Below are 27,995 nucleotides of genomic sequence, written 5' to 3'. Positions count from 1 at the left end.
GCACCTATTACCTGTTGGAATCAACATTAGTAGTTGATAAGTTAGTGAAAAAAGTCAGCTTCGATGATGAAGTTTTAAAAAAATCCTTAAAAATTTGTAAAATAAAATTCAGTAATACTGTGTTTTATGTATTTGCCAATATTTTTATTTAAAGGTCAAGTGTTCTCTTTGAATATGAATCTTGATTGGAATTCCATGTTCTTTCTGACACAAACCATGTTCATTAATTGTCAGCAATTTCCTGTTTTCCTTTAAGTAGAGCTGACTCTTGTCACTTGCAAAGAAATCTGAGTATGATAGATTTTTATGTCATTTTTCTGATACTATATGGGTAGCATATAATGTATGTTATGTAATCATTTATTATATACAGCGACTTCAATAGTGGATTTTATTTTCTAGTCATTTACCTTTTAGTCATTTCAAAGCACGTAGTTTGATTTTCATCAAAATAACCACTCTAGGTTTGCATTCAGATTTTATTAATTTGTATAATATGTAATTGAACTATATAATGATATGAATACAATTGGCATAAACATGTTTGGGACAGATACAGCTGATTCTTGGTTATCATTTAATGCAGCTGGTAGGTACAAGAATATGCAGAATAGAGATTAACCCAGTAGCACTGTGCATCAGTCTGTACACTTTACATAGGGAAGGAAGAACATGAGTTAATCTAGAGTCAGGGTACAAAGAGACTCTGTGGTTGTCAGAAAGTGGGATTTCAGAGATGGTGACCAGGTAAAGGGAATGCTTTGTGATAGTAGACATTTATCTTAACCTTATCTTCCTTTATATATCTTTTTGCCCTTCTGTGTCTCTTCCCTAGCATTTTTTTCTGTATCCACAGCCATGGGAACTCAAAATCCTAAGGTTGTCCCTCAGTTTTTCCTGTCTGAGCCTCTGCCCAGAAAAGAGCTCATCTTCATTTAAATACAAGCGACAGGAAATAGAATAAGTCTTCTTTGAATATTTGTTAAATGATTAAGAGAAGAGGCTCTGTTTTACTGAAGTCAGAAAGGATGAAACTGTAACAGGAATTTTCATTTAGTCTTTATTGGAATTAAAGGGAAGATGTTAGTGGTATTTAGTCTAGTGGGGAAGGGCAGTGCCATCACATCCTTCCGGCCCACCCTCCTACTACAGCACAGACACCAGAGAGGATGTTGGTGATACTACCCTAAGGCCTGGAGAGAGGGCCCAGGTCATTTGTTTTTCATGTTTTACGTTTTCGTATTTTATGTTTTACATTTTTCATTTCTCTTATCACCTTTGGTGTATGTATATACATACATACATATATCAAAGAAGGTATTGTGTGATAATTTTTTCCTTAAAATGGCCATATTAGCTTAAGAATGTCTTTCTAGGGGCACCTGGGTGTCTCAGTCAGTTTTAAGCATCTGACTTCAGCTCAGGTCATGATCTCACTTCGTGGATTCAAGCCCCACATTAGGCTCTGTGCTGACAGTGCAGAGCTTGCTTGGGATTCTCTCTTTCCCTCTCTCTCTCTGCCCCCTCCCCACTTCGCTCACTCTCTCTCTCTCAAAATAAATAAACTAAAAAAAAAAAAAAAAAAAGAATTAACAGCACTGTAGAAACAAAAAATGGAATGTCTTTTTAAAGACAAATTACCCTTTTTTTCTTTGAAAAGTTTCTAGTCAAATAAATACATCTCCAAGTTTTTTATTTTAATATTTGAATTAAAGATAGAAAATGTTGACTTTATGGAAGGTACACCTTTAGGGACACCTGAGTGGCCCAGTGGGTTGAGCACCTGACTATTGATTTTGGCTCAGGTCGAGATCTCACAGGCGTGAGATTGAGCCTGCATTGGGCTCTGCACTGACAGCATGGAGCCTGCTTGGAATTCTCTTCCTTTCTCTCTCTCTCTGCCCCTTCCCTGATTTCTCTCTCTCTCTCTCTTTTTCTCTCAAAATAAGTAAACATTTTTAAAAATTACACAAAATTTAGATTAAAAAAGAACTAGATGTTTGGAATATGTTAAATAAAACAGCTGTGCTATTTTCAGCATATATGAAATTCCTGGAAAGTTTCACAGAATACTTTTCACTACCTGTGGGGCAGTTAAAAGTCAAAGGAATCTCATTTTCCTTTTATGCTCCAATGCACTGTTGGAACTCTTTCTTAGGATTTTATGAATTTTTAACCTGCTTTAAAAAAAAAAACATGCTCTGGGCTTTTTGTTTTCACTTTAGATATAACGTCTAGGGTAACTAAATCGACCTTTCATTAAATATAGCTAATATTCAAGTTTTCTAATGAAAAGCTTGTTGAATTGCGATACTGGAATTGTCGCAGCCTCGATCGCTTTCTTCCTCTCCTTCCTTCTTCCTTTTTCTCCTGCCTCTGAAATGGTTTTTCTACTTCAGTAACATCAGCTTTGCTAATCCCCCCAAGACCCATGCACCCAAACACTCATTTTCCCCCGAAGGCAGTGAGAACCAGAAATCAAACAACTGTCCCTCTTTCTTCTCTCTCTTTTAATCCTGATCTACTTTTGTTCCTCACACTCATATCAGTCAATTCTGGCAAATCTCTAGGTGAATCCTTAGTTGCTAATGCTGGTTATGCCCTTTCAGGTTAACAACGTAACTTATTTTGTTCTCATTTCCACTGAATCAACTTACTGTTTAGCTGATTGGACAGTCCACCTTGATTATTTTAGTTTGGTTTGGTCTTTCTTGGAGAGAAATAGCTCTGATTAATTTCTTCTTGCTGCTTAAACTTTTTCTGGCTGATTCACGTGATCCATAACTGACCTAGAAGTAACCACCTTGGATATGGTTTTATGTTGTAACATTATACTGTAAACCTTATTCTTGGACTGACCATCAATTACTAGAAACAAAGAGGATTTAGGAGAATGAAATTAAAGGTCAATATGGAAATTCCATTAATAATTGAAAAATAGTGAAGTGATAAGGTGGAATCAAGAAAGTAGCCTTTTGACCTTTAATAAGCTTGTATAATTAATAGCATTATGGTATAATGAGTTAAAATACTTACATATGAAATAAAATACATGCAACTTAAAACCAGAAACCCACAGAAGAAAGTTACCCTCACCACAGTAATATTTTCTATATTCCTAACATTTCTCCATGTACAATATTTTTAGGTAAAGTATATAAACTATCATAATCTAGATATTTCCTTATATTTACATATTTTTCTAATTCTAAGCATTTTCCTGTATTACACATATTTTTCTTGTTGGTTGGTTTTTTTTTTTGTTTTGTTTTGTTTTTGTTTTTGTTTTTGTTTTTAAAGTAAACTCTAGAGTAGAGATTCCAGTCCAGTAGAGATCAGGAGTCATATGCTCTAGGAACTAAACCAGCTCAGGTGCCTGTCTTGTTTTTATTTGAAGAAAACCTGTATTCTTTCAAGTTGGCAGATGGTGACCATACCTACCCACTCTCCTCTTGGACACTGATGTTTTCATTTTCTTCACTAGCATAGCCTAATATTTCAGTTGTAAACTTTCAGTGCCCAGAGATCCCAAGGGGTCCACAAAGGTGCACTTTAATGATCCCATGCTAAGATTGCCCCTGGTTAACAGGTTTGTCCAATGAGCCCTCGTTCTGATCTCTACTAATACCAAATTTAGATAATCTTATGATGCAGTGACAATAATAAGTGTCAGTTTGAGCTGCATTTTAAAGTCCACTTGTTTTCCAGAAGAATAAATTAAGTTTGCCTTGATAGACAAATCTTAATTAAAAGTAGAAATAAGACAGAAAATTTTGTGAAGAAAAATAATTCCATTATGAGTAACAGGCAAGAAAAGCTGAAATAAACTCACTTTGTATATGTTACAGAGAGATTTCTGGCTGCTTTTGTAGATAACTCTGGAACTGAAAAGTAGGGCAGATAAAAAAATTAAAACTTGATTTCTTTCTTCCCTTTGCCTTCCTACTTCCCCAAGTAAAATCACATTTTCTTCCATTTTTGTGCTATCTTCTTCTTCTTCAGTAATTCTTTGAATATCTTTTCTTCTAACCAATTAATTGCTTATATAAACCCAAAAGCTTTTCAATTCTTTGAAACTACATTTCTAAATTGTGTTATCTTTACATTTCTAAATTGTATTGTTTCAGATAGTTTTATGAGTTGCTTTGCTTTAAAAAATTATTTCTCCTTTAAATTTCCTTTTTTAAATCTTTGACTCATATTTCAATGGAAATATGGTTTGTAAGTAAACATACATCAGAGTCACTCTTAACTTGAAGATAATCTTGTGTATTTTAACAAAAGCGTAACACTTTTATCCCCTACCTCCCTTTTTTTAAAGGAATCAGCAGGCGGGGATCTTCAGTCTCCTTTAACACCAGAAAGTATCAATGGAACAGATGATGAAAGAGCACCTGACGTGACACAGAACTCAGAACCAAGGGCTGAACCAACTCAGAATGCATTGCCATTTTCACATAGGTACAGATTCAATTCAACCATCATGATTAAGTAAAATGTGTAAATATGGAAACTTACTTGGTTTTAGATAAATCTTGCAAAGTTACTACCCTGAGTGAAAATTCCAGGTCAGTCTTTTTTTTTTTTTTTTTTTTTTTACTTTTTCTGTTAACCTCAGAAAGGTTTTTATAATTTATAGTTTATGGATGGCTAGATGGACTGGAATGAACATTTCCTTTATGTAGAAAAAGGGCTACCTAGTTAATTGCAGCACAAATCACTTTTCAGTGAAACAATATCTTATTATAAATCTCTTCTACTCTTTTTTTTTTTTTTTTTTTTTTTAAAACACAGCCGTAAAAGGCCTCTTTGTTAACCTGGTTTCCACTTTCATCTGTGTTCTTGAGGGTTATACATTTTTTTAAAAAAAACAGGCTTCCTACTCTGAAATTAAGCTTTACTGTACTCTTAGAGGTGATCTCACCATAGGATTTCACAGAAGGAAACAAGTTATTGTCACTTCTATTAGTGTTAATGTCAGATTTAGATTTTGCATATCAACTAACAGAAGATAAATCTTCACATACTTCTGAATTTTAAAAGAATTTGGTACTTGAAAAAGATACAATGTATCTTAAATGTGTTCTAAACCAGTTACATTAATTATTTGCTATTCTGTGGTATTTTTAGGATGTAGGGAGGTCTGTGGAACTGTAGCCTTGCAAATGTAAACAAAAACCTATTAGTCACTGTCTTAAAATTAATTTTCATCCTTTGGAAACTTTTGACTAGGTAATTTTAAATAAAGTTAAGAGATGCACAACATAGGAAAACTACTTTCTTTTCAAGACCACTTCTTAAAAAATCAAATTCTTTAGCATATTCAGAAAAATTGTGAAGTGATATTATCCAAACTCTTCCATGAGAATTCTAATTTCGATTGAATTTGTTAACTGTTAGAGGCAGCATAGATTATACATATCAGAGACAAACATTGAGAGACCTCATGGTCAGATTGAGGAAGAAGAAATTAGTTACAGGGTTTTTTTAAGAATGTGTGAGGAAAACTATTTGATTTTGAGGTATTCTAATTTTGTTCCTAAAAATGCAGTAATTTTGCATAAAACAGTAGACATATCAGAATTATCATGGAGATCATGCTTTAACTATTGCAGTGTAAGCATATTCTCTTTTCTGTTGTTACAAACATTACTGAACACATGAAAATTTTTGAGTTCCCTGAAGACTGCATTTTCACATTGATTTATAAAGTACACACTTTTTTTGAATATACAATTAGAATTAAAGAGCAATGTGATTAGTATGTAGATTTAAAAAAATGCCGAGGGAAGGAAAAATTTTATTCCTATTAAATTTAGCAGACCCATTTCAAAGACTTAAATGCACTGCATATAATTACAAACTTGATTTCTTTGGCTAACACTTAAATGAGCCATGTGCATTGAATACTGTAGCTTTGGAAATAACTTTTATATTTAACATTTGTAAAAACTGTTTCTGCTTTACTTTATACACCCCAAATTCTCAGAATGTTTGTTTTACTAATCCTTTGTACTTGAATTTACTAACTAGAATTAGTCATCTATTGATTTTCTCTGTTCCTGGGAGTCTAATAGGACTTACTTTGATTTGAAGATACAGCTTCTTTGGTAGAATCTATAGATTAGCCATGGAGATATTTTGAGTTCTGAAAAGAATTTAACAGGTCATTTTAAGCTTTTAATTATGTTAAAGGTATTAACACAATCTTAGAGTTCTCCTGTTAGAGTATTTTAAATATTCTTTAGTTTATAAGATTTTTGAAGATTATTTTCTGAACTGGTTTGATTTCCACCTGAAATAGAAGACTGAATGTTTTATAGCCAATGTTAGAATCCCAAAATAACAGAAGAGACCTTAAAGATGGTATAAACCAAGATCTTCCAAACTGGTAGTTTGAAATCAATTTAGGTTATTCATGGCATTCTGAGAAATGAAACATAATAAAATAGGACATCAGAGTAAAATTCACGTTAAAAGTAGAAACTTTATTTTAGTCATATACAGATTTATGTGTGTGCTCTGGATCATGGTGTAAAACGTCCAAGTTTGAAAATGTGTACCTTTGACACATGAGGAGACTAAATCACAGAGGTTAGGTGAGTAGTGCTAGGTTACATTGTTCAGTAGTAAAAACTTTAGTAGTAGTACAGATCACCTTTTGACCCCAGTAGGTACAGCCGGTTAATGTATTTTAGCTCCATTCCCATAACATGCACATTGTTGTCAGGAAGTTAATAACTTCCTGTCCTACGAGAACTCTGTAGACATAGGATCAGTGTTTCATGAATTAGAAACACAAAGAATATTAAAGTAATCTTCACTTAAATCTGAAACTTGTGTTTACACTTGAAACACTTTTTTTTTTTTCCCGTGGCAAAGGAAGACAAAGTCTATGTTCTTAAGGCTTATTTAGGCTATTTTGCCTTTTTTTCCTTATTTCAAGAGAAAAGAATGAACAAAAAATATTTTGCCAGCATTTCTCTGTTCTGCCATCTTATTGCTACATAAGGAGCAAAACACTCGAATGTCTATGTCTATGTGTTGTCCTTTGTAAAGGAAGGATATGGGGAACAGTGATCTAGTTATTCAAGTTAATTAAGAGTTGATGGTGTAATAGCACGTAGCAAGACAATTTGTGCTCTTAAAATTCAAACTGTATGCCTAAATCTCATGAATTAATTAACATACCAAAAGAAAGCCCTGATTTTCATTTGGTCCTGAAAATTTTAGTAATGTTGCTACAGTTGGCTCTTTACTCTCTGTAAGTTTTATGTACTTTTTAAAAAGTACTAGCTTTAAAGATACAAGCAAGATTTTTTTTGTTCCTCTTTAAACTTATACAATTTTTCATATATATATGAAAGAATACTGTAATGAACTCCCATTAGTGCATCACCCAGCTTCAAGAATTATGAAAAAATGGCTAATCTCAATTCATTTATATCCCTGCACACTCTTCCACTTTTGTATTATTTTTAAAACAAATCTCAGACATAATTTCATCCACAAATACTTTTTAAACTACTTTTTAGCTTTTTAAAAACCTATTTATGAGGGTAGTACAGTTTTTTATATTCTCTAATTCAGTGGCATTATCAGGTTACCTTGAATTATTTACTCTTTGATTTGTAATTATACTGCTGAACTAAATTTTGAAATGTATGGGCTGTTAAATACTCCTTAGTCAAGTGCTAAAGTACTGTTTTATGCCCTTGCCATAAGCTATGCAAAAACATTCTCACTGAGTAAGTTTCAATAAATTAATAAATTTATAATGTATTTATTTAAATGCTTTTTTAAAGTTTAGGGTGTGTAAACAAGGGAGTTTGTGAGGATGAAAATATTCACTAATTTCTTTGAGGAAATAGCATTACATTTTATCTAACTTGCTATATTTTCTTAAAATATTTTTTAACCTAAATGATAAAAATCATTTTGGGACTGAGCAGGTATACACTGACCAACTGAAGTGTTCAGGGCATCCTTTGAGACCTTAGTCTTGGAATAGCTATATACTAAATGAAGAGCTATATGCTAATAGACCAGCATATACAGTTGGGTGAAGGTTTTGTTTTCTCCTTCCAGGGAGTTATTGTTTCTTCATAACATTGACTGTATAGAATTCTGAAATTACTTGTTAGCACTTAAGAAGAAGAAAATATAGGATTTGTTTTTTTAAGATTTAAAGCTGTTTAAAATTCTCTTGGAAATAGTTAATTTTATTAGTGTCCTGGTGTTACAACGTAATACTGAAAACTAAAACTTTTTATTTTGTTCATTGTAAATTTATGCTCCCAAATATACATGAATATGTTGATAAATAAGTGCTGTTACCATATTTCTGAGAGTCCAGAACAGACATACACATGCATTAGTAGTTCGTGAAACTATTTTCGTAGTGACGAATTTTAATAACATTTTGGTTATCTTAATGGAAAAAAGGTTCTTTTAAGCACTGATTATATTTACATTCTTTTAATGTTTCAATAATATATTCTTATGGTGCTGCTAGAACTTCTACATTTTGGGGGTACTGCATGTATCTTCTGTTAAAGAGATTTTTCTGCCACTTTGTGTGTTTCCAACAGATACTCATTAAAGGATGTATGCAGAAATATCACTCTTTAGTACATTGATTTTGCTTTAAATCAGTATAACTATATTTTACTCAAATTTATGGAATCTGGGTGGGTTCATTTCATTCCTATTAATAGATTAATTCATCCATTATCAGAGTTTCAGAAAGCTACTATTTTAAAACTGATGAGGAATTTTTGTACAGTTTCAAAAACTAAATTTCATTGGAAATGTTACACACAGTTTTACTTATATGTTAGAATTTTTAGTAAGTGCTTTATCTTGAATCAAATACAGTTTGTACTTACTTGAAAGATGATAGAAACAAGAAAAAAGTTTTGAGTTCTGGGGTTCTATACTCTCCACAGCTGTGCCTTCTGTCTCCCCCTTTTATGGATAGTAGGCAAAATTTACAAGATTTTAGTTGGGAACTAAAATAGATATAATTTCTGTGGCTGACTCTTGTTTGGATAAGATTTTGTGTGTATGGGGCGCCTGGGTGGTTCAGTCAGTTAAGCATCTATCTGACTTCAGCTCAGGTCATGATCTCGCAGTTCCATGAGTTCGAGCCCCGCGTCGGGCTCTGTGCTGACAGCTCAGAGCCTAGAGCCTGCTTCAGATTCTGTCTCCCACCCTCTCTGCCCTTCCCCTGCTCATGCTCTGTCTCTGTCTCAAAAATAAATAAAAATATTAAAAAAATTTTTTTTAAGATTTTGTGTGTAAAACTGGGACTTGAGTTCACAAGAAGTGCTTTATCATGAACATAATTACAGATGAAAATTTAAGTTGTAGGATTTCCCTTATAGTAACAGTTAAAAATGACATAATTATTGTTATTTTTCCACCATGGAACTTCAAAATTTAGAGTAGGTTTTTTAAAAATTAACTAAGACAGATTATGAAAGATTGTAACTTAACAATTTAGAAATGTCAGAGTTTCCTTTACCTTAATTGTGAACAGGTAGCATTTTATAAGAGGTGCTATAGTAATTCAGTAATAGATACAATTTACATTCTCTGGGAAGTGAGAAACAATGTATGTATTTTTGAATAACAGGCAATAAAAAAATAGAGTTTAGTGACCCGAAGTGTTTACTTTATTAGCTTTCTAAATAAGTATACTTAAATTTTTACTTTGCGTTTTTCAAGAACTAATCCTTATTCTCTTCTAACGTCTTCTAAAATATTTTGAAGAAAATGTGGAAATTTGCTGAAGCATTTTTTCAGGTGTTAACACTTAATACAGGTTATTTGTAAGAAGAAAAATACTATTCATATGAGACAAAGACATTACTAATTCACCTCCATCAGGGATTAGTCCCTTCTCCTTCTTCCCCCTACCAATGTCATTAATGGGAAAGAATGTTTACCAGTCCATTCCAGTGATTGTGAGCTTCTATTTTCAAAATTACTAGCTGGAGTTAGAGGTGTGGTTATTCACAATGGGACAGATTGATCCTAGATTAACTATGATCTCTTCCCTGTAGAGGGCTTTTAAATTTCCTTTTATTGTTTCATTTCTGTTTTTAAAAGACCATAGTGGAGATTCTGTTGGAAGGGAGGTATGTGATATGGATAGTTCTGTTCTAGGACTTCGAGGAAAATGTTCTTTGAATTTGGCTTCCCATTTTCCCTCTTATTAGAGAAGTAAGGGACAAGATCAAGATGTGTACAGAGGCAGAGGTCAAACAGGCTATGTAAATGTGTGACACTTGTGGTGTGGAAGAAATGGTGAGGTCTGTAGTAAAGTGAAGTGTGCAAGGTTCATCTGAAGGTAATAAAGTTTTTAAAAAATAAGGTCACACAGAGGGGTGGGGACTAGATGACCCATCCGGTTTCTAGTCTACACTTTCCAGAGGAAACTTTGATTTACGAATGGTTTAACTCATGGGAAGAATTTTAAGCAATTTCTAGCTAGTAATATTTGTTGTTGTAATAACTTATAAACTCTTGGTGGAGGTATTTGGGAGGATATATGTGCAGATGAATCCTGGGTATGTCCTCTTTGGTGACATATTACTCTGACAGGTGTTCATTCACAAACAAAAATCACACAGTTTCAGTGGCATGGCATATATATAGACCACTCCATGGTCATCAGATGAGGCTTCCTCAGCCTCATCATCCTGTGCTGCTGTTGCTGTTGCCCCAAATTGCTTGTAGTTCTCCATATAGCAGCAACCATGCTGTTTCTCATCTGCAAGTCTTTGCTTCCTTGTTTTGGGAATGTCCTTCCTTCTCTTTGCAATGGCCGTGTACCCACACTCCATACTGCCTATCACCCACCTCTGCCTTTAATTCAGCCACCGACTGTTTGACCCCTACATATCCTTCAAGCTTCAGCACCACTGCCTCCAGTAAACCTTACTCTGGTGCCCTCATGTTGAATTACATGTCCTCCTCTATTAAATCTCTATTACCTCCTAACTTAATATGTGGAGGTTAACATGAAATTATCAGTTTCTCCTGCGGCAGGGATTGTGTTTTATCCATTTGTATTCCTGGTGTTTAGCATGGTAGACAGCCAGTAAATATGAATGCAACAGTTTCCCTTACAAAAATTGAGTACATGCACTGAATACCCTTGGTAGGGCTTCAGTCAACTGAAGTTACACCTACAGGTTCATAAAACTTTGAAACTAAAATGTAAAACTAGCTATATTCTTTGAAATTCAGTCACTCTTAACAAATTTAAGTCTTGAGTTTAACTGACTTAGTCTAATTTTTTTTGAAATTTCCTAGTTGGTATAAAGAAATTTTAAAAATAGTGTGTTAATAAACAATGTTCTTAAGTACCTGAATAACGTGAAAGATGCTAAAATGCTTTATTGTAACAATAATTTTTTATCCTTTTGATAATAATTTTTCTTTTTACCTAAAAAGCACTGCAGAATGTTTCAGTGATGTATTTTTTTTTTGTAAAATTAAGCAATACTTATATTCTTTGTTTTTAAAACCAGTTGTGACCAAAATGTGTTTTTTAAAAATTTCATCTCTTACCAAGGTCAATACAAGCACTTATTATTTGACTCAAAGAAGTGAATTTCAGGACTACTGATTTTTTTTTAAATTAAGAATTGTACTATGTACATTTCACAGAAGTAAAGATTGAGAGAACACATTTCATATGGCAATAAGCTCACAGTACACTGAAAAGTATTGAAGGTAGTCATGCCCTAGGGACTAAACCTTCCTTATAGGGTATATAAAATGTAAATATGACTAACCAGTTAAATAAATGTACATTTTACTTGTATTTATTTTCCATCATTTTGCTATTTTCCTCTGACAATTTAACTTGGCCGTGTATCCAGTGGAAACAAAAGAGTTAATTTTTATGACTGGACTAAACTGAAGTCTAAACGTCGATATTAGAACTTTGGAGATAGGGGCGCTGGGTGGCTCAGTCGGTCAAGCGTCCAGCTTTGGCTCAGGTCATGATCTCGCGGTTTGTAAGTTTGAGCCCAACGTCAGGCTCTGTGCTGACAGCTCAGAGCCTGGAGCCTGCTTTGGATTCTGTGTCTCCTTCTCTCTCTGCCCCTCTCCTCCTTGCGCTCTCTCTCTCAAAAATAAACAAACAAATAGAACTTTGGAGATAGAAGGAACTTTATATTACATAGTCTACCCACGTCATTTTACAGAAGTGGAAGCGAGTCCAGGGAAAGGGTATGCAGCATCAGTGTTTGCTAATGGCTAGATTAGAACAGAGAGGTCTCCAAAGACATTGATCATTAGGGTCCATCCTGGTTGAGGCAGCACTCCTGCTGCTAAACTCCAAGAGGGTTTGTTTTCTGTGTCACATTTCAAGATACTTTGCATCTGGATATTTGTCATTGTTCAACCCATATTTACCATTACTTGTTAAATTCATCTACTAGATTCTTAGCTTGTGGAGTAAGTCTTACTGGCTTGCATTTCTTGGTGTCTCATATAGTTTCAAGCCATTTAGATATGTAATAGATAAATTAGTGAATTTGTTGAGCAAATAAATGTGTGTTTTTACCATTACTGAGATGACAGAGAAGTTGGTACATCTTGATCATTACCAAGAAAAATACACCATATACTAGACAGGGCCGACAAAGATAGTAATATAAAGAATAATTAGTTTAACCTTTTAAATTCTAATAGGATCCACTTAGCTATTAATATTACCATCAGTAATTTTAGTAACTACTTTATTGAGGTGTAATTCACCCACTTAGCCATTTACCTGTATAAAGTGTCCAATTCAGGAGGTATTTAGTATATTTTGTAGGGTTGTGCAGCCAATACCACAGTCAATTTTAAAACATTTTCATCATCTCCCCCAAAGCCCTGTACCCATTAGCAGTTACTTTCTTTTTCCCTTTCACGCACTGTCCCTCCTTCCCCCAACCCAAGGCAATCACTGATTTTCTGTCTCTGTCGATTTGCCCATTCTAGATAGTCTGTATCAATAGAATTATATATCTGGTCTTTTGTGACTGAATTCTTTACTGAGAATGAGTTTTTCAAGGTTCATCCGCATTGTAGAGTGTATCCATACTTCATTTCCTTGTATTGCTGGATGATACTCCATGGTGCGGATATACTAGGCTTTATTGATCCACTCATTAGTTGGTAGACATTTGTGTTGCTTTCACTTTTTGGATGTTACACCATTGTTATGGATAATGCTGCTGCTGTGAATATTTGTGTACAGGTTTTTGTGTGGCTATATGTTTTCAGTTCTCCACATATATCGTACAACTAGAATTGTTGGGTCATATGGTAATTTGATGTTTAACCTTTAGAGGAGCTGCCAAACTGTTTTTGCAAAAGCAGCTGCGCCATTTACAGCAGCAGTGTATAAGGGTTCCAGTTTCTTTACATTATCAGAAACACTTGGTATTAGATGTCTTTTTGATTATAGCTATCCTAGTAGGTGTTAAACGCTATCTCATTATGGTTTCGAATGGTACATATTTCCCTGATAGCTAATATTATTGGGTATCTTTTCATGTGCTTGTTGGCCACTTGTATATCTTCTTTGGAGAAATGGCTACTCAGATCCTTTGTCCATTTTCAGTTGGGTTGTTTGGTCTATCTTTGTTGTTGGCTTGTAATTCTTTATATATTCCAGATATACAAACCCCTGATCAGATAATGATTTGCAGATATTCCCTCCAATTCTGTAGGTTGCCTTTTCCCCTTCTTTTTTTTTTTTAATTTTTTAAAAAATTTATTTATTTTTGAAAGAGCATGAAAGGGAGGGGCAGAAAGAGAGGGAGACGGAGAATCTGAAGCAGGCTCCAGGCTCTGAGCTGTCAGCACAGAACCTGCTGTGGGGCTCAGACCCACAAACTATGAGATCATGACTTGAGCCGAAGTCGGATGTTTAAGCAACTGAGCCACCCAGGTGCCCCTGTCTTTTCCCTTTCTTGATTCTGTCCTTTGCAACACAAAAGCTTTACATTTTAATTAAGTCTAATTTACCTACTTTGTTCCATTTCTTACACTTTCGTGTCACATCTAAGAAACCATGTTGTAATTCAAGGTAATGAAGGTTTACACGTGTTTTTTTCTGAGCGTTTTACAGTCTGAATTCTTACATTTAGGCTAATTTTTGAGTTATTTTTTTCTGTACATTGTGAGATAGAGGCTCAACTTCATTCTTTTGCCTGTGGATATCCACTTGTCCTGGCACTATTTGTTGAACAGATCATTCTTGTCTTATTGAATTGTCTTGGCATCCTTGTCAAAAATCAGTTGACTGTACATTTGAGGGTTTATTTTTGAACTCTGAATTCTAACACACTGATCTATCTATACTATGCTAGTACCACACTGTCTTCACGATTATAAGTTTGTAGTATGTTTTGAAATTCGGAATTTAGGTCCTCCAACTTTATTCTTCCTTTTCAAGATTGCTTCAACTATTCTGAGACCCTAGAATTTCTGCATAAGTTTTCAGATCAGCCTGTGAGTTTCTGTAAAGAAGCCCATTGGAATTTTGATAGGAATTGCCTTGAATCTGTAGAACAATTTCATGGGTCATCTTAATGTGAAGTCTATCAGTCAGTGAATATGGCATGTTTTCTTATTTATTTACCTCTGCAATTTCTTTCAATAGTGTTGTTTAGTTTTCAGAATGTAATTTTTACGTTTCTTTTGTTAGATGTATTCCTAAATATTGTTTTTTTGATGCTGTTATTGAAATTATTTTCTTAATTTCACTTTCTAATTGTTCATTCCTGGTATATAGAAATACAGATGGTTTTTATACAGTGATCTTGTGTCCCATAAACTTGCGAAACACATAGTTTTAATAGTTTCTAGTAACTTCCTTAGGATGTTTATATACAAAATCATGTCATCTGCAAATAGAGATAATAACATTTCTTCCTTTCCCATCTAGATTTTATTTCATTTTCTTGACCAATTGCCCTGTCTAGAACCTCCAGTATATGCTGAATAGAAGGGACAAGAGTGGACATCCTTGTCTTGTTCATTATCTTAGGGGGGGAAGCTTTAAGTTTTTTATCATTAAGTATGACAGTATCTACAGATTTTTCATAGATGCTCTTTATATTCCTAGTTTTTTGACATTTTTTTCCATTGATACTCTAGTTGGTTAGTGATTTCCTCCCCTTAGTTGGTAGCTTTAGAAATCTGTGCTTTGACAAATACAGCAATATGCTTTCCTTGTGTTTATCTCTTAAACGGTAATTGATAGTTTCTTTAACTGATAAAAAGAACTTAATGGAGAGGAAGAATTCTTTTATAAAAATGTTAATATTATTTATTTTACTTTTTTAAGTTTCTTTATTTTGAGATTGAGAGTGAAAGAGAGAGTGCGTGCCTGAGTTGGGGAGGGGCAGAGAGAGAGATGGAGAGAGAGAGAATCCCAAGCAGCCCCACACTGCCAGTGCCACTGGAGCCCAATGTGGGGCTGAAACTCACGAGCCTCGAGATCATAAGCTGAGCTGAAATCAAGAGCTTAACTGACTGAGCCACCCAGGTTCCCCTATCGATATTTTTTAAAAGCACATCACTAGGCTTTAGTTTTTCTATCTAAAATTATGAAACCTTCCAGTTTTCTAGCTTTTTATCTTTCCAAAGTATGTGGAGCAGCTTTTATGAATGGTGGTAGTAGGGGTACATTTACTTCCTTATCTGATTTTTGAGTGACTTTTTTCTTCATTGATTTTTTATATTAAAATAATTAGTAAAGGGGCACCTGGGTGGCTCAGTCGGTTAAGCGTCCGACTTTGGCTCAGGTCATGATCTCGCGGTCCGTGAGTTCGAGCCCCACATCGGGCTCTGGGCTGACAGCTCAGAGCCTGGAGCCTGCTTCGGATTCTGTGTCTCCCTCTCTCTCTGCCCCTCCCCCGTTCATGGTCTGTCTCTCTCTGTCTCAAAAATAAATAAATGTTAAAAAAAATAATAAAAATAAATAAAATAATTAGTAAAAATATGCCCTATTCATTTATTTTTGTTTCATTGATTCTTTTATTTTTCTTTTCAAATTTTTATTTAAATTCCAGTTAGTTAACATACAGTGCAATATTGGTTTCAGGAATAGAATTCACTGATTCATCACTTACATACAACACCCAGTGCTCATCATACCAAGTGCCCTCCTTAATACCTATCACCCATCTAGCCCATGCCCCACACTCCTCCCTCCATCAACCCTCAGTTCTCTATCTTTAAGATTCTCTTATGGTTTGTTTTCCACTCTCTTTTTTCTTTTTTTCCCCTTCCCATATGTTCATCCGTTTTGTTTCTTAAATTCCACATGAATGAATGAAATAATTTGGTATTTGTCATTCTCTGACAGACTTACTTCGTTTAGCATTATATACTCTGTCTCCATCCACATTGTTGCAAATGGCAAGATTTCATTCTCTTTGATGGCTGAGTAATAGTCCATTGTACATGTATACCATATCTTCTGTATCCATTCATCAATCAATGGACATTTGGGCTCTCTCCATAGTTTGGCTATTGTTGATAATGCTTCTATAAACATCAGGGTGCGTGTACCCGTTAGATTCTGTACTTTGTATCCTTTGGGTAAATATCTAGTAGTTCTATTTTTAACTTTTTGAGGAACCTCCATACTGTTTTCCAGAGTGGCTGTACCAGTTTGCATTACCACCAACACTGCAAGAAGGTTCCCCTGTCTCCACATCCTCGCCAACACTTGTTACTTCTTGTGTTGTTAATTTTAACCATTCTGTCTGGTGTGAAGTGGTATCTCATTATGGTTTTGATTTGCATTTCACTGATGATTAGGTATGTTGAGCATCTTTTCTTTTAGCCATCTGGACATCTTTGGAAAAATATCTATTGGGGCATTTGGGTGGCTCAGTTGATTAAGCGACTGACTCTCGATTTCACCTCAGGTCATGATCTCATGGTTCATGAGATTGAGCCTTGCATCGGGCTTTGTGCTGACAGCCTGGAGCCTGCTTGGGATCCTCTCTCTTCCTCTCTCTCCCTTTCTCTCTGTCCCTCCCCCACTTGTGTGCACGTTCTGTTTCTCAAAATAAATAAACATTATCTTTAAAGAAAAGTGTCAGGGGTGCCTGGGTGGCTCAGTCGGTAAGCGTCCAACTTCAGTTCAGGTCATGACCTCACGGTTCATGGGTTTGAGCCCTGCATCAGGCTCTGTGCTGACAGCTCAAAGCCTGGAGCCTGCTTCAGATTCTGTGTCTCCCTCTCTCTCTCCTCCTCCCCCACTCACACTCTGTCTCTCAAAAATAAATAAACATTAAAAAAAAATTTTACAAAAGAAAAGTGTTGGAGCACCTGGGTGGCTCAGTTGGTTGAGCGTTCAACTTCAGCTCAGGTCATGATCTTATGGTTCGCGAGTTTGAGCCCCACATCAGGCTCTGTGCTGACAGCTCAGAGCCTGGAGCCTGCTTCAGATTCTGTGTCTCCCTCTCTTTCTGCCCTTCTCCCACTCATGCTGTGTCTCTCTCTCTCAAAAATAAATAAACATTAAAAAAAAACTGGAAGAAGAAGAAAAATGTTCATGTCTTCTCATTTTTTTTTAACTGGCTGATTTGTTTTTTGGGTGTTGAGTTTGATAAGTTCTTTATAGAGTTTGGTTATTAACCCTTTATCAGATATGTCATTTGCAGATACCTTCTCCCATTCTGCATGCTGCCTTTCAGTTTTGTTGATTGTTTCCTTCGCCATGCAGAAGATTTTTATCTTGATGAAGTCTCAATAATTCATCTTGGCTTTTGTTTCCCTTTTCTATGGCGAGGTGTCTGATAAGAAGTTGCTCCGGCTAAGGTCAAAGAGGTTTCTACTTGTGTTCTCCTCTAGGATTTTGATGGTTTCCTGTCTCACATTTAGGTCTTTACCCACTTTGAACTTATTTTTGTGTATGGTGTAAGAAAGTGGCCCAGTTTCATTCTCCTGCATGTTGTCCAGTTTTCCCAACACCATTTGTTGAAGAGACTGCCTTTTTTCCATTGAATATTCTTTCCTGCTTTGTCAAAGATGAGTTGACCATATAGTTGTGAGTCCATTTATGGGTTTTCTATTCTGTTCCATTGATCTGTGTGTCTGTTTTTGTGGCAGTACCATACTGTCTTGATGATTAAAGCTTTGTAATATACCTTGAAGTCCACAATCATGATGCCTCCAGATTTGCTTTTCTTTTTCAGGATTATTTTGGACATTCAGGATTTTTTGTGGTTCCATACAAATTTTAGGATTGTTTATTCGAGCTCTGTGCAAAATGCTAGTGGTATTTTAATAAGGATTGCCTTAAATGTGTCAATTGCTTTGGGTAGCATAGATATTTTAACAATGTTTATTCTTCCAATCCATGAGCATGGAATGTTTTTCCCTTTCTTTGTGTCCTCTTCAGTTTCTTTCATAAATGTTCTTTAGTTTTCAGAGTTGAGATCTTTTACCTCTTTGGTTAGGTTTATTCCTAGGTATCGAATGGCTTTTGGTGCAATTGTAAATGGATCAATTCCTTGATTCTTTCTCTGCTGCTTCATTGTTGGTGTTTAGAAATGCAGCAGATTTCTGTACATTGATTTTATTTCCTGTGATTTTGCTGAATTCATGTATTAATTAGTTCTAGCAATTCTTTGGTGGAGTCTTTCAGGTTTTCTACATAGAGTATCTTGTTGTCTGCAAATAGTGAAAGTTTGACTTCCTCCTTGCAGATTTTATTTTATTTCTTTTTGTTATTTGATTACTGAGGCTAAGACTTCCACTACTATATTAAATAGTAATGGTGAGAGAGGACATCACTGTCTGTAGGGGAAAAGCTTTCTGTTTTCCTCCATTGAGGATGCTATTAGCTGTGAGTTTTTTGTATATGGCCTTCATGATGTTGAGGTATGTTCCTTCTATCCCTACTTTGTTGAGGGTTTTTATTAAGAATGGATGCTGTGTTTTGTCAAATGCTTTTTCTGCATCTTCTGAGAGGATCATATGGTTCTTATCCTTCTATTATTAATGTGGTGTATCACGTTGATTGATTTGTGAATATTGAACCAGCCCTGCAACCCAAGAATAAATCCCATTTGATCATGGTGAATAATTCTTTTAATGTATCATTGGATTCAGTTTGCTAGTATCTTCTTCAGAATTTTTGTATCCATGTTCATTGGGGATATTGTCCTGTAATTCTTTTTAGTGGGTTCTTTGGTTTTGGAATCAAGGTAATGTTGGCCTTGTAGAAGAGGTTTAGAATTTTTCCTTTCATTTCCATTTTTTTGAAACAGTTTGAAAAGAATAGGTATTAACTCTTCTTTAAATGTCTGATAAAATTCCTCTGCAAAGCCATGTGGCCCTGGACTTTTGTTTGTTGGGAGATTTTTGATTACTGATTCAGTTTTTTAGCTGGTTATGGGTTTGTTGAAATCTGTTTCCTCTGTTTCAGTTTGGTAGTTTGTATGTTTTTAGGAATTTGTCCATTTCTTCAAGATTGCCCACTTTGTTGACATATAATTTTTCATAATATTCTCTTATAATTGTATTTCTGTGATGTTGATTGTGATCTCTCCTCTTTCATTCATGATTTTATCTGTTTGGGTCCTTTCTCTTTTCTTTTTGATAAGTCTGGCTAGAGGTTTATTAATTATTAATTGTTTCTAAGAACCAGCTCTTAGTTTCATTGATGTGTTCTACTGTTTTTTGTTTATTCATTTATTTCTATATCACTTATTTTTGTTCTAGTCTTTATTATTTCCATTCTTTCGCTGGCTTTAGGCTGTTTTATTGCTATTCCTCTTCTCGCTCCTTTAGGTGTGAGGTTAGGTGGTGTATTTATTATTTCCCTTCTTCTGATGGTTTTAGGCTTTATTTCCTGTTCCTTTTCAAGTTTTATAGGGTTGTGGTTTGAAAATAATGTGTGGTATGGTCTCAGTCTTTTTGTACTTGTCGAGGGCTGATTTGTGACCCAGTATGTGATCTGTTCTGGAAAATGTTTCAAGTGCATTCAAAAAGAATGTGTATTCTGCTGCTTTAGGATGAAATGTTCTGAATATGCTGTGAAGTCCGTCCCACCCCATGTGTCATTCAAAGCCATTGTTTCCTTGTTGATTTTCTGCTTCACTGATGTGTCCATTGTTGTAAGTGGGGAGTTAAAGTCCCCTGCTACTATTGTATTATCAATGAGTTTCTTTATGTTTGTGATTAATTGATTTAAATATTTGGGTGCTGCCACATTGGGGACATAAATATTTACAATTGTTAGGTCTTCTGCATGGATAGACCCCTTAATTATGATGTAATGCCCTTTGACATCTCTTATTACAGTCTTTGTTTTAAAATCTCGTTTGTCTATAGCTACTCCAGCTTTTTTTTGACATGCATTAGCATGCTAGATGGTTCTCCATCCCTTCACTTTCTGCTGGTGTCTTTAGGTCTAAAATGAGTTATAGGCAGCATGTAGATGGATCTTAGGGTTTGTTTTTTTTTTTTTTAATCCATTCTGATACCCTATGTCTTTTGATTGGCGCTTTTAATCCATTTATATTCAGAGTGATTGTTGATAGATATGAATTTAGTGCCTTTGTGTTACCTGTAAAACTGGCATTTCTGGTGATGTTCTCTGTTCCTCTCTAGTCTTTGTTGGTTTTGGTCTTTTTTTCCCCCCACTCAGTCCCCTTTAGTATTTCTTGCAGGGCTGGTTTAGTGGTAACAAAGTCATTTGGTTTTTGTCTGGAAAACTCTTTATCTCTTCCTCTATTCTGAATGACAGCCTTGCTGAATAAAGTATTCTTGGCTGCATTTTTTCCCATTCAGCATGTTGAATATATCCTGCTATTCCCTTCTGGCCTGCCAAGTTTCTGTGGACAAATCTGCTTCAAATCTGATCTCTCTTCCCTTGTAGGTTAAAGACTTTTTTTCCTGGTTGCTTTTAGGATTCTTTCCTTTTTCTCTGTATTTTGTGAATTTGACTATATGTTTAGGTGATGGCCAGTTTTTTGTTTTTTGTTTTTAATTAAATGGAAGTTCTCTCTACTCCTTGGATTTCAGTGTATGTGTCCTTTCCCGGAATAGGGAAGTTTTTAGCCACAATTTGCTCAAATAAGCCTTCTGCTCCTTTTCCTCTTCATCTTTTGGGACTCCTGTGATATGAATATTATGTTTTAAGAAGTTGCTGAATTCCCTAAGTCTACCTTTGTGGTCTAATACCTTTGTTTCCCTCTTCTTTTCAGCTTCATTATTTGTTCCTCTGCTTTATCCATCCTCATTGTTATGAGGGTTTGCATCTCAGTTTTCACATTTTTAATTTCAGCCTGACTAGATTTTCATTCTTTTACCTCTGCCCGAAGTGATTCTTTGGTGGCTTCTGTGTTTTTTTCAAGCCCAGCTTTAATTCTAGTTCAGACATCTTACTTATATCTATATTGATTAAATCCCTGGCCATAATTTCTACTTTCTGTTCTTTTTTTCTTTTTTTTAAAGTTTATTCTTTGTTTCTGAGAGAGAAAGAGAGAGAGAGAGTGAGAGAGCGCGTGCTGGAAAGCAAGCAGGGGAGGGTCAGAGGGAAGGAGAGAATCCCAAGCAGGCTCTGCAGTGTCAGCACAGAGCCCAATATGGGACTTCAACTCACAAACCATGAGATCATGACCTGAGGTGAAATCAAGAATCAGACACATAACCAACTGAGCCACCCAGGTGCCCCTCTACTTTCTGTTCTTTCTTTTGGGGTGAATTCCTCCATGTTGTCATTTTGTCCAGGGGTAAAACAAAAGCAAAGACAAAAGCAACTAGCTCCTAAGTGTGTTTTGGTCTGCTTGGTAAAAGAAGCTAGATCCAGAAAATAACAGGAAAAAATATATAGTTTATACTTTAAATAGTAAAAATAAATAATAAAAAATAAAAAGGAAGCTGGATCCTATTTCCTTAGAGCTAAAGCCTTGTAGCACCCTATAATCAGTAGACTTGGTATCTGCCAGTGATTTTTGCTGGTCTTCTGGAAGAAGGGCTCTTGTGCTGTTTCTCAGGTGTTCTTGCCCTAGTGGAGATGCTGTCTGCAGGGCATGTCCGGGCAGGGCTTGGTGTAACGGCTCCAGTCTCCACTTGGTGGCTCTGTTTAGCTCACTGAGGTGGGTCAGTGCTGGTGGGCAGAGGGTGAAAATGACTTTGCCATGCTCTCTTGCCTCCAGAGTGGGGAGCTCGTGCCCACCACTCCTCAGGAAGCCCTCACAGAAGAGCAGTCACCCCTCCTGTGTCCCTGGATTCTGTCAGATCCCCACCTTCATCCTGTATCCAAGCTGTCTGCCTGGCAGGCTGCATAGCCCTCCTGTGTTTTATCTCAGATGTGGCTGTGTTTCAAACTTCTGAACTTTAGAGACCCCCACAGTCTAACCCTGTGCTTATCCCCAGGGGGAGGGTCTCCCCCACACTGTGGCCGGTGCCAGTCTGTCCTAGAAAATGGTGGCACAGCGGTTCAGAGTTTATGGTAAATCACAGCACAAATCAGCACCTAGGTTTGCTGCCCTCAGCTGGTGTCTTTGTTCCTATGCTGGTGAGCAGGGCATCTCAATGGTGCCTGCTAGGTCTTTTGCCCCTGAGGAAACCATATCACCTCTGCCAAATGCACTTTCAAGCAGAGGAACTCTTCCTCCATGTGACCCAGGGGATCCTTAAACCACACTGCCTGCTACCTGCCCTCCTTCCCCACCAGAGCACTGCCAGGCCTAACCCTGGCAGTAGCATGGACCTCCCAAACTTCAGACTCTGCATTCTGCTATGATAAAAAACTTGAAATATTTAAACCCTCTCCTGTTTCCCAGTCAGTAGTTTTAGGGAAGAATTTTTTTGTGTGTAATCCCCTGCACGTGTTTTCATAATTTTTCTCTTTCTCTCTCGCTCCTCTCTTGCTCCCTCCCCTCTGCAACTCCTGTGCCTCTTTTCTCCCTCAAATCAACTCCACAGTTGTTATCTTCCACAAGGTAGTCATTTTTTCTGCTTGTAGATTTGCAGCTTTGTTCTCTGAGTCCTCAGATCAATTTCTTGGGTATTTAGAATGATTTGATATTTATGTTGCTATGTTCTAGGGAAGAGGTAAGCTAAGGGTTGTCCTACTCTTCCACCATCTAAACCCTTCCTTTTTTATAAAAGATTAAGGATTTTCAAAAAGATAGTAGGTAGGTAGGGGCGCTTGGGTGGCCCAGTCAGTTAAGCGTCCAACTTTGTTTCAGGTCATGAGCTCAAAGTTTGTGAGTTTGAGCCCCCTGTTGGGCTGTGGTGCTGACAGCTCAGAGCCTGGAGCCTGCTTCAGATTCTATGTCTCCCTCTCTCTGCCCTTCCCCCACTTGTGCACTCTATCTCTCTCTCTCTCTTTCTCTCTCAAAAATAAATTTAAAACATTAAAAAAACCTAAAAAGAGATACTGGATAAATCACAACATTATTTTAGTGAATATAAAGCATGTTCTTTCTGTAAATAGAAATAGACATTAAAAATTATTCATTTCACATAACTCTGATTTCTAGTGTGATTATTACTCCATAAGAGTCATCAGATATATTTCCTTATTGCATCATAGAAATGTTAGTTTGTGATTATCTTAAATCATCTGTTATGTGATCAATACTTGTTTTGTGTCAGTAGTGTTCTTCCTGGTTTATAACATAGTGCAGGTATTTGTGGATGCGTGTAGTCTAAGTGAGTTTTGGGCTTATTTGTACATTAACCTTTAAGCAACATAGGGATGTTATAATCATATTATGGGACACTTTAAAGCCTGCCTATGCATATAAATTAGAAAATTAAGTCACAAGCTAAATTAAGCCAAATTTTTTCAGTCTTTGTTACCTTGGGCACCAAAGAGGGTCTTTATGTTTTGCTTCAATTTTTGATTTTCACCAGTAGAAATTCTTCATGATAATTAATAAGAAACCTTAAACATAAGCATAGAAAGAAATTTTCTTCCTAGTAGCCTTGGAATCTATAACATGAAATTAATCAAAAAGCATTTAATAAAAGAGTCTTTAGAAAGTATATTTAATCCTTTGGCTTAATAGTTTCTTGTGATTAGATCATTCTAGGGTATGCTTTACTCACAAACTAAGGTACTATTAAAGAGACCACCTAAGGCCTCTCTGGCTCTACGAAATAATAGATTTTTTTCTTTGGATATATAGAAAATGAATACTGATATTTATTAAATTATGTGAAGAACGATATCACTGGGTATTATCTGAGTCCAAGGAACACTGGGATTATATAATATGCCTGCTGGATAGTTTTTTTTATAAAGTCAGAAAAGATCAGTTCTCCAAGTTGGATTTTTTCTTCTGAGAAGAAAGCCAATTTTCCTTGGCTGACTGATGATTTCTGTGGCCATCTTTAGTTTTGGAGCTTAGTGGAGTCACCATTTCCTGTGGAAGAAGTTCTGCAGTTTATCCAATAGAAACCACGCAAAGAGCCCCTGACTGAGAGAGCGTAACTAACATGGAAGAAACATGACAGTTTTAAGATACCTAATCTTCACAGTTTCAACTTTGAAGAGTCCAAAGAAGTGGAACCTTTAAAGAAGATACTTGACTCTTAGAATTCCTTTTTATTCTTAGATAGCATTTAAGATATTTCCATGTAGCAGAAGAAAGAAATGTTTTTTTCCTTTGGCAAAATCCTATTATATGGGCATACCTTGTTTTATTGGAGTTTGCTTTATTGCACTTACTAGATAACCCCCCCTTTTTTTTTTTTTTACAAAGTGAAGGTCTGTGGCAACCCTAATTGAACAAGTCCATTTGGCACTGTTTTTTCAACAGCATTTGCTCATGTCATGCGTCTTTGTAATATTTTGGTAATTCTCTCAATATTTCAAACTTTTCATCATTATTTGAATTTCTGCAATCTCACAATCAAATTTTAACGTTTGAGGAGTTGCTTCTTATGGATGAGTAAAGAAAGTGGTTTCTTGAGATGGAATCTACTCCTGGAGAAGATGCTGTGAAGATTATTCAAGTGACACCAAAGGATTTAGAGTATGACATAAACTAAGTGATAAAGCAACAGCAGGGTTTGAGAGGACAGACTCCAATTTTGAAAGAAGTTCTATGCTTCAATGCTATCAAACAACATCACAAGCTACAGAGAATTTGTTGGTGAAAGGAAGAGTCAGTTACTACAGCCGACTTTGTTGTCTCATTTTAAGAAATTGCCACAGCCACCGCAACCTTCAGCACCCACCACCCTGATCAGTCAGCGGCCATCAACATTGAGGCAAGACCCTCTACTAGCAAAAAGATTGCAATTTTCTGGAAAGCTCAGATGATAGTTAGCATTTTTTAGCAATAAAGTATTTCTTAATTGAGATATGTACAATTTTTTAGACATACTGCTATGGTGCACTTAACAGACTACAGTATAGTGTAAACATAACTTTTATATGCCCTGAGACACACACACACAAAAACTCATTTGACTCACTTTATTGTGATAGTCACTTTATTGTGGTGGTCTAAAACTGAATCCTCAGTATCTCCAAGGTATGCCTGTCCTTTGCTCCACTTAATTTTTGGAAGACTTAAGAGCCCTTCATGAGGAAAAATTCCTGTTTCTTGAGAATCCCAACAGCTACTATTCCTGATACAAAAGAATGGAAAAGAAGTAACCTAACTTGTGAAATAGAACTGTTTATAGGTGTCATTTCCTTAAGACTTAACATAGCCATTTTCCTACGTGTAATCTGTTACTCCTGTCTTGGTCCATTTCTTTTGTTGTCATATATGAAAACTTTACTCCCCACCTCACAGGGATGTTGTGAGGCAAATTTTAAATGTTCCTAAGAAAAGTGTAGAATTAATAACTCTTGACTGTTTCTTTGTTGGTAGTTTCTATAATTATAAAATTTTGTTTATTTTTCAATTTACAAGTGTTTTTTATAGTTATAAATGGTATATAATATATATAATATATATAGGTATGGTATATAAATGGTATATAATATATATATATATATAATATATATAATATATATAGGTATATTAAAATGGAAGTAAGATAATGAAATTGTAATTGATTTATCAATGAGCATCCTTGTATAATTTAAATGAAATGTTGCACTGATTTTATTTTTAAAAGAGCTTTTATATCATTTTAATTAAAGAAAAGCTAAAGTAAGTGTCTCGTTTCCCCTTTTATTTGAGATCTAGTTATTCATACCTCTTAGAAAAAAGGTAACCCAATTCATTAAATTCTAATGAAAAGAAAATGAAAACTACAATGAAATAGATACAAGTTTAAAAAAAAAGTGAAAATCTTGAAACAAAGTCGAAGCTTAAAGATGCCTAGAATTAGCTTTATTAAAAGCTGAGTAAGCTCTGTGTTATTAGATAGAGGTGAAATTTTACTAACACTTTGATTAAAAATAAGATTATTATGGTAATAGAAATTTGAGGGGCGCCTGGGTGGCTCAGTTGGTTAGGCGTCCAACTTTGGCTCAGGTCATGATCTCATAGTTCGTGAGTTCAAGCCCCTACCCGGGTTCTGTGCTGAGAGCTCAGAGCCTGGAGCCTGCTTCGGATTCTGTGTGTGTGTGTGTGTGTGTGTGTGTGTGTGTGTGTGTGTGTGTGTCTGCCCCTCCCCGCTCACAGTCTGTCTCTGTCTCTCAAAAATAAATAAACATAAAAAAAAGAAATTTGATAAGCACTTGCTTCATATGACAGCAAAGGAGTCAGGAAGAAAATTTGCATTAAGGAAAATGAGTTAAAATTCATGCATAGAAAATTCTTGATAGCCTGCAGAATTTGGTTTCATCTGTACAATTCTATTTTCGTGACATATTTTGGGAAGTAATTATATAATGTTTTCTCTTTCACATAAATCAACCCGAGTTTTGTAAGCCAAAGCTTAGTTACAGCACATGAATTATCAGTTAGTTAATGGCTTCCAGAATGAAGGTTTAAAATCATTATCAAATGTCTACTTCTGCTTTGTTCTTACTATCATAGAATCAAAAGACAAGTTAATTCAAAGTGAATTTAGTGATTCAAGTTTATAATCTTTATTTGTAAACAAATAACTTAGGAAATATTTTCTAAATTACCATATTATTTAAATGCTTGTTTTATAATTTATTCTATATGCTTTAAAAAGGAGAATGGATATATAGTCCTAGGTTAAAAATGCTGGGATTAAGAAAGCACTTGACATCACAGTGTTGTATTTTTGTATGCCTCACTTTTAAAACATGTAATAGCTTTAGATGAGCCTTTCACACTTGTCTCTGCCAGTCTGCTCCTAGTGTCATATGTACCACAGAATTCACTTATGTTGTGTAATTTATTTAACTTCTATAGGGGTGGGAACTATACAAGGGACTTTTTGTTGTTGTTTATTTTTGAGAGAAAGAGAAAGACAGACAAAGGGTGAGTGGGGGAGGGACAGAGGGAGACGGAGACACAGAATCTGAAGCAGGCTCTAGACTCTGAGCTGTTAGTACAGAGCCCAATGCAGGGCTCGAACCCATAAAGAGTGAGATCATGACCTGAGCCGAAGTTGGATGCCCAACCGAGCCACCCAGGCGCCCCAGAACTTTTCTTTAGCTAATTCAGTTTGTCCCTGTAATTCTTCCCTCTTTTAATAGTTTCATAGTTTGCTCTCATTTAAGATTTATGTAGTAGATATGCATTCATATCTGATAGGAATGGTATAAATTGGTTCATTGTGTATTATTGAGCAGTGGTATAAAGTGTATCATTCTTTGTCTAGTTTAATGCTCATATGTTTGATTACTGCAGCAAGAATAATACTTTGAAAATTCTAACCTCAGAGTAATGAGAAAAATTTGATGTGAACAGTGAGCTAGTTTGAGGGTAATAATGAAATTATTGATAACATTTTATGGATAATAAGCACTTATAAAAATAGAGCCCCTTTCAAAATAATTCTGGGAGCGCCTGAGTGTCTCAGTCAGTTAAGCATCCCAACTTCAGCTCAGATCATGA

General features: G+C 35.5%; 1 protein-coding gene across 1 annotated transcript in view; it reads left to right on the top strand.

Moving 5' to 3' along the window:
* HOMER1 (homer scaffold protein 1) overlaps positions 1–27,995 on the top strand; it is a 133,192-nt gene that overhangs the window by 61,315 nt on the left and 43,882 nt on the right. The window contains exon 5 of the mRNA XM_047070328.1: positions 4,322–4,461. Coding sequence (XP_046926284.1) covers positions 4,322–4,461 — 140 coding nt within the window. The remainder of the gene's footprint in view (positions 1–4,321; positions 4,462–27,995) is intronic.

The sequence above is a fragment of the Lynx rufus genome, unplaced genomic scaffold, assembly GCF_022079265.1.
Source record: "Lynx rufus isolate CCGP_SWC_20201006 ecotype Redwood Valley unplaced genomic scaffold, mLynRuf1.p SCAF_1, whole genome shotgun sequence".
NCBI lineage: Eukaryota > Metazoa > Chordata > Mammalia > Carnivora > Felidae > Lynx > Lynx rufus.
The sequence above is the reverse complement of the archived record's forward strand: the minus strand, read 5'-3'. Positions and strand labels throughout refer to the sequence as shown.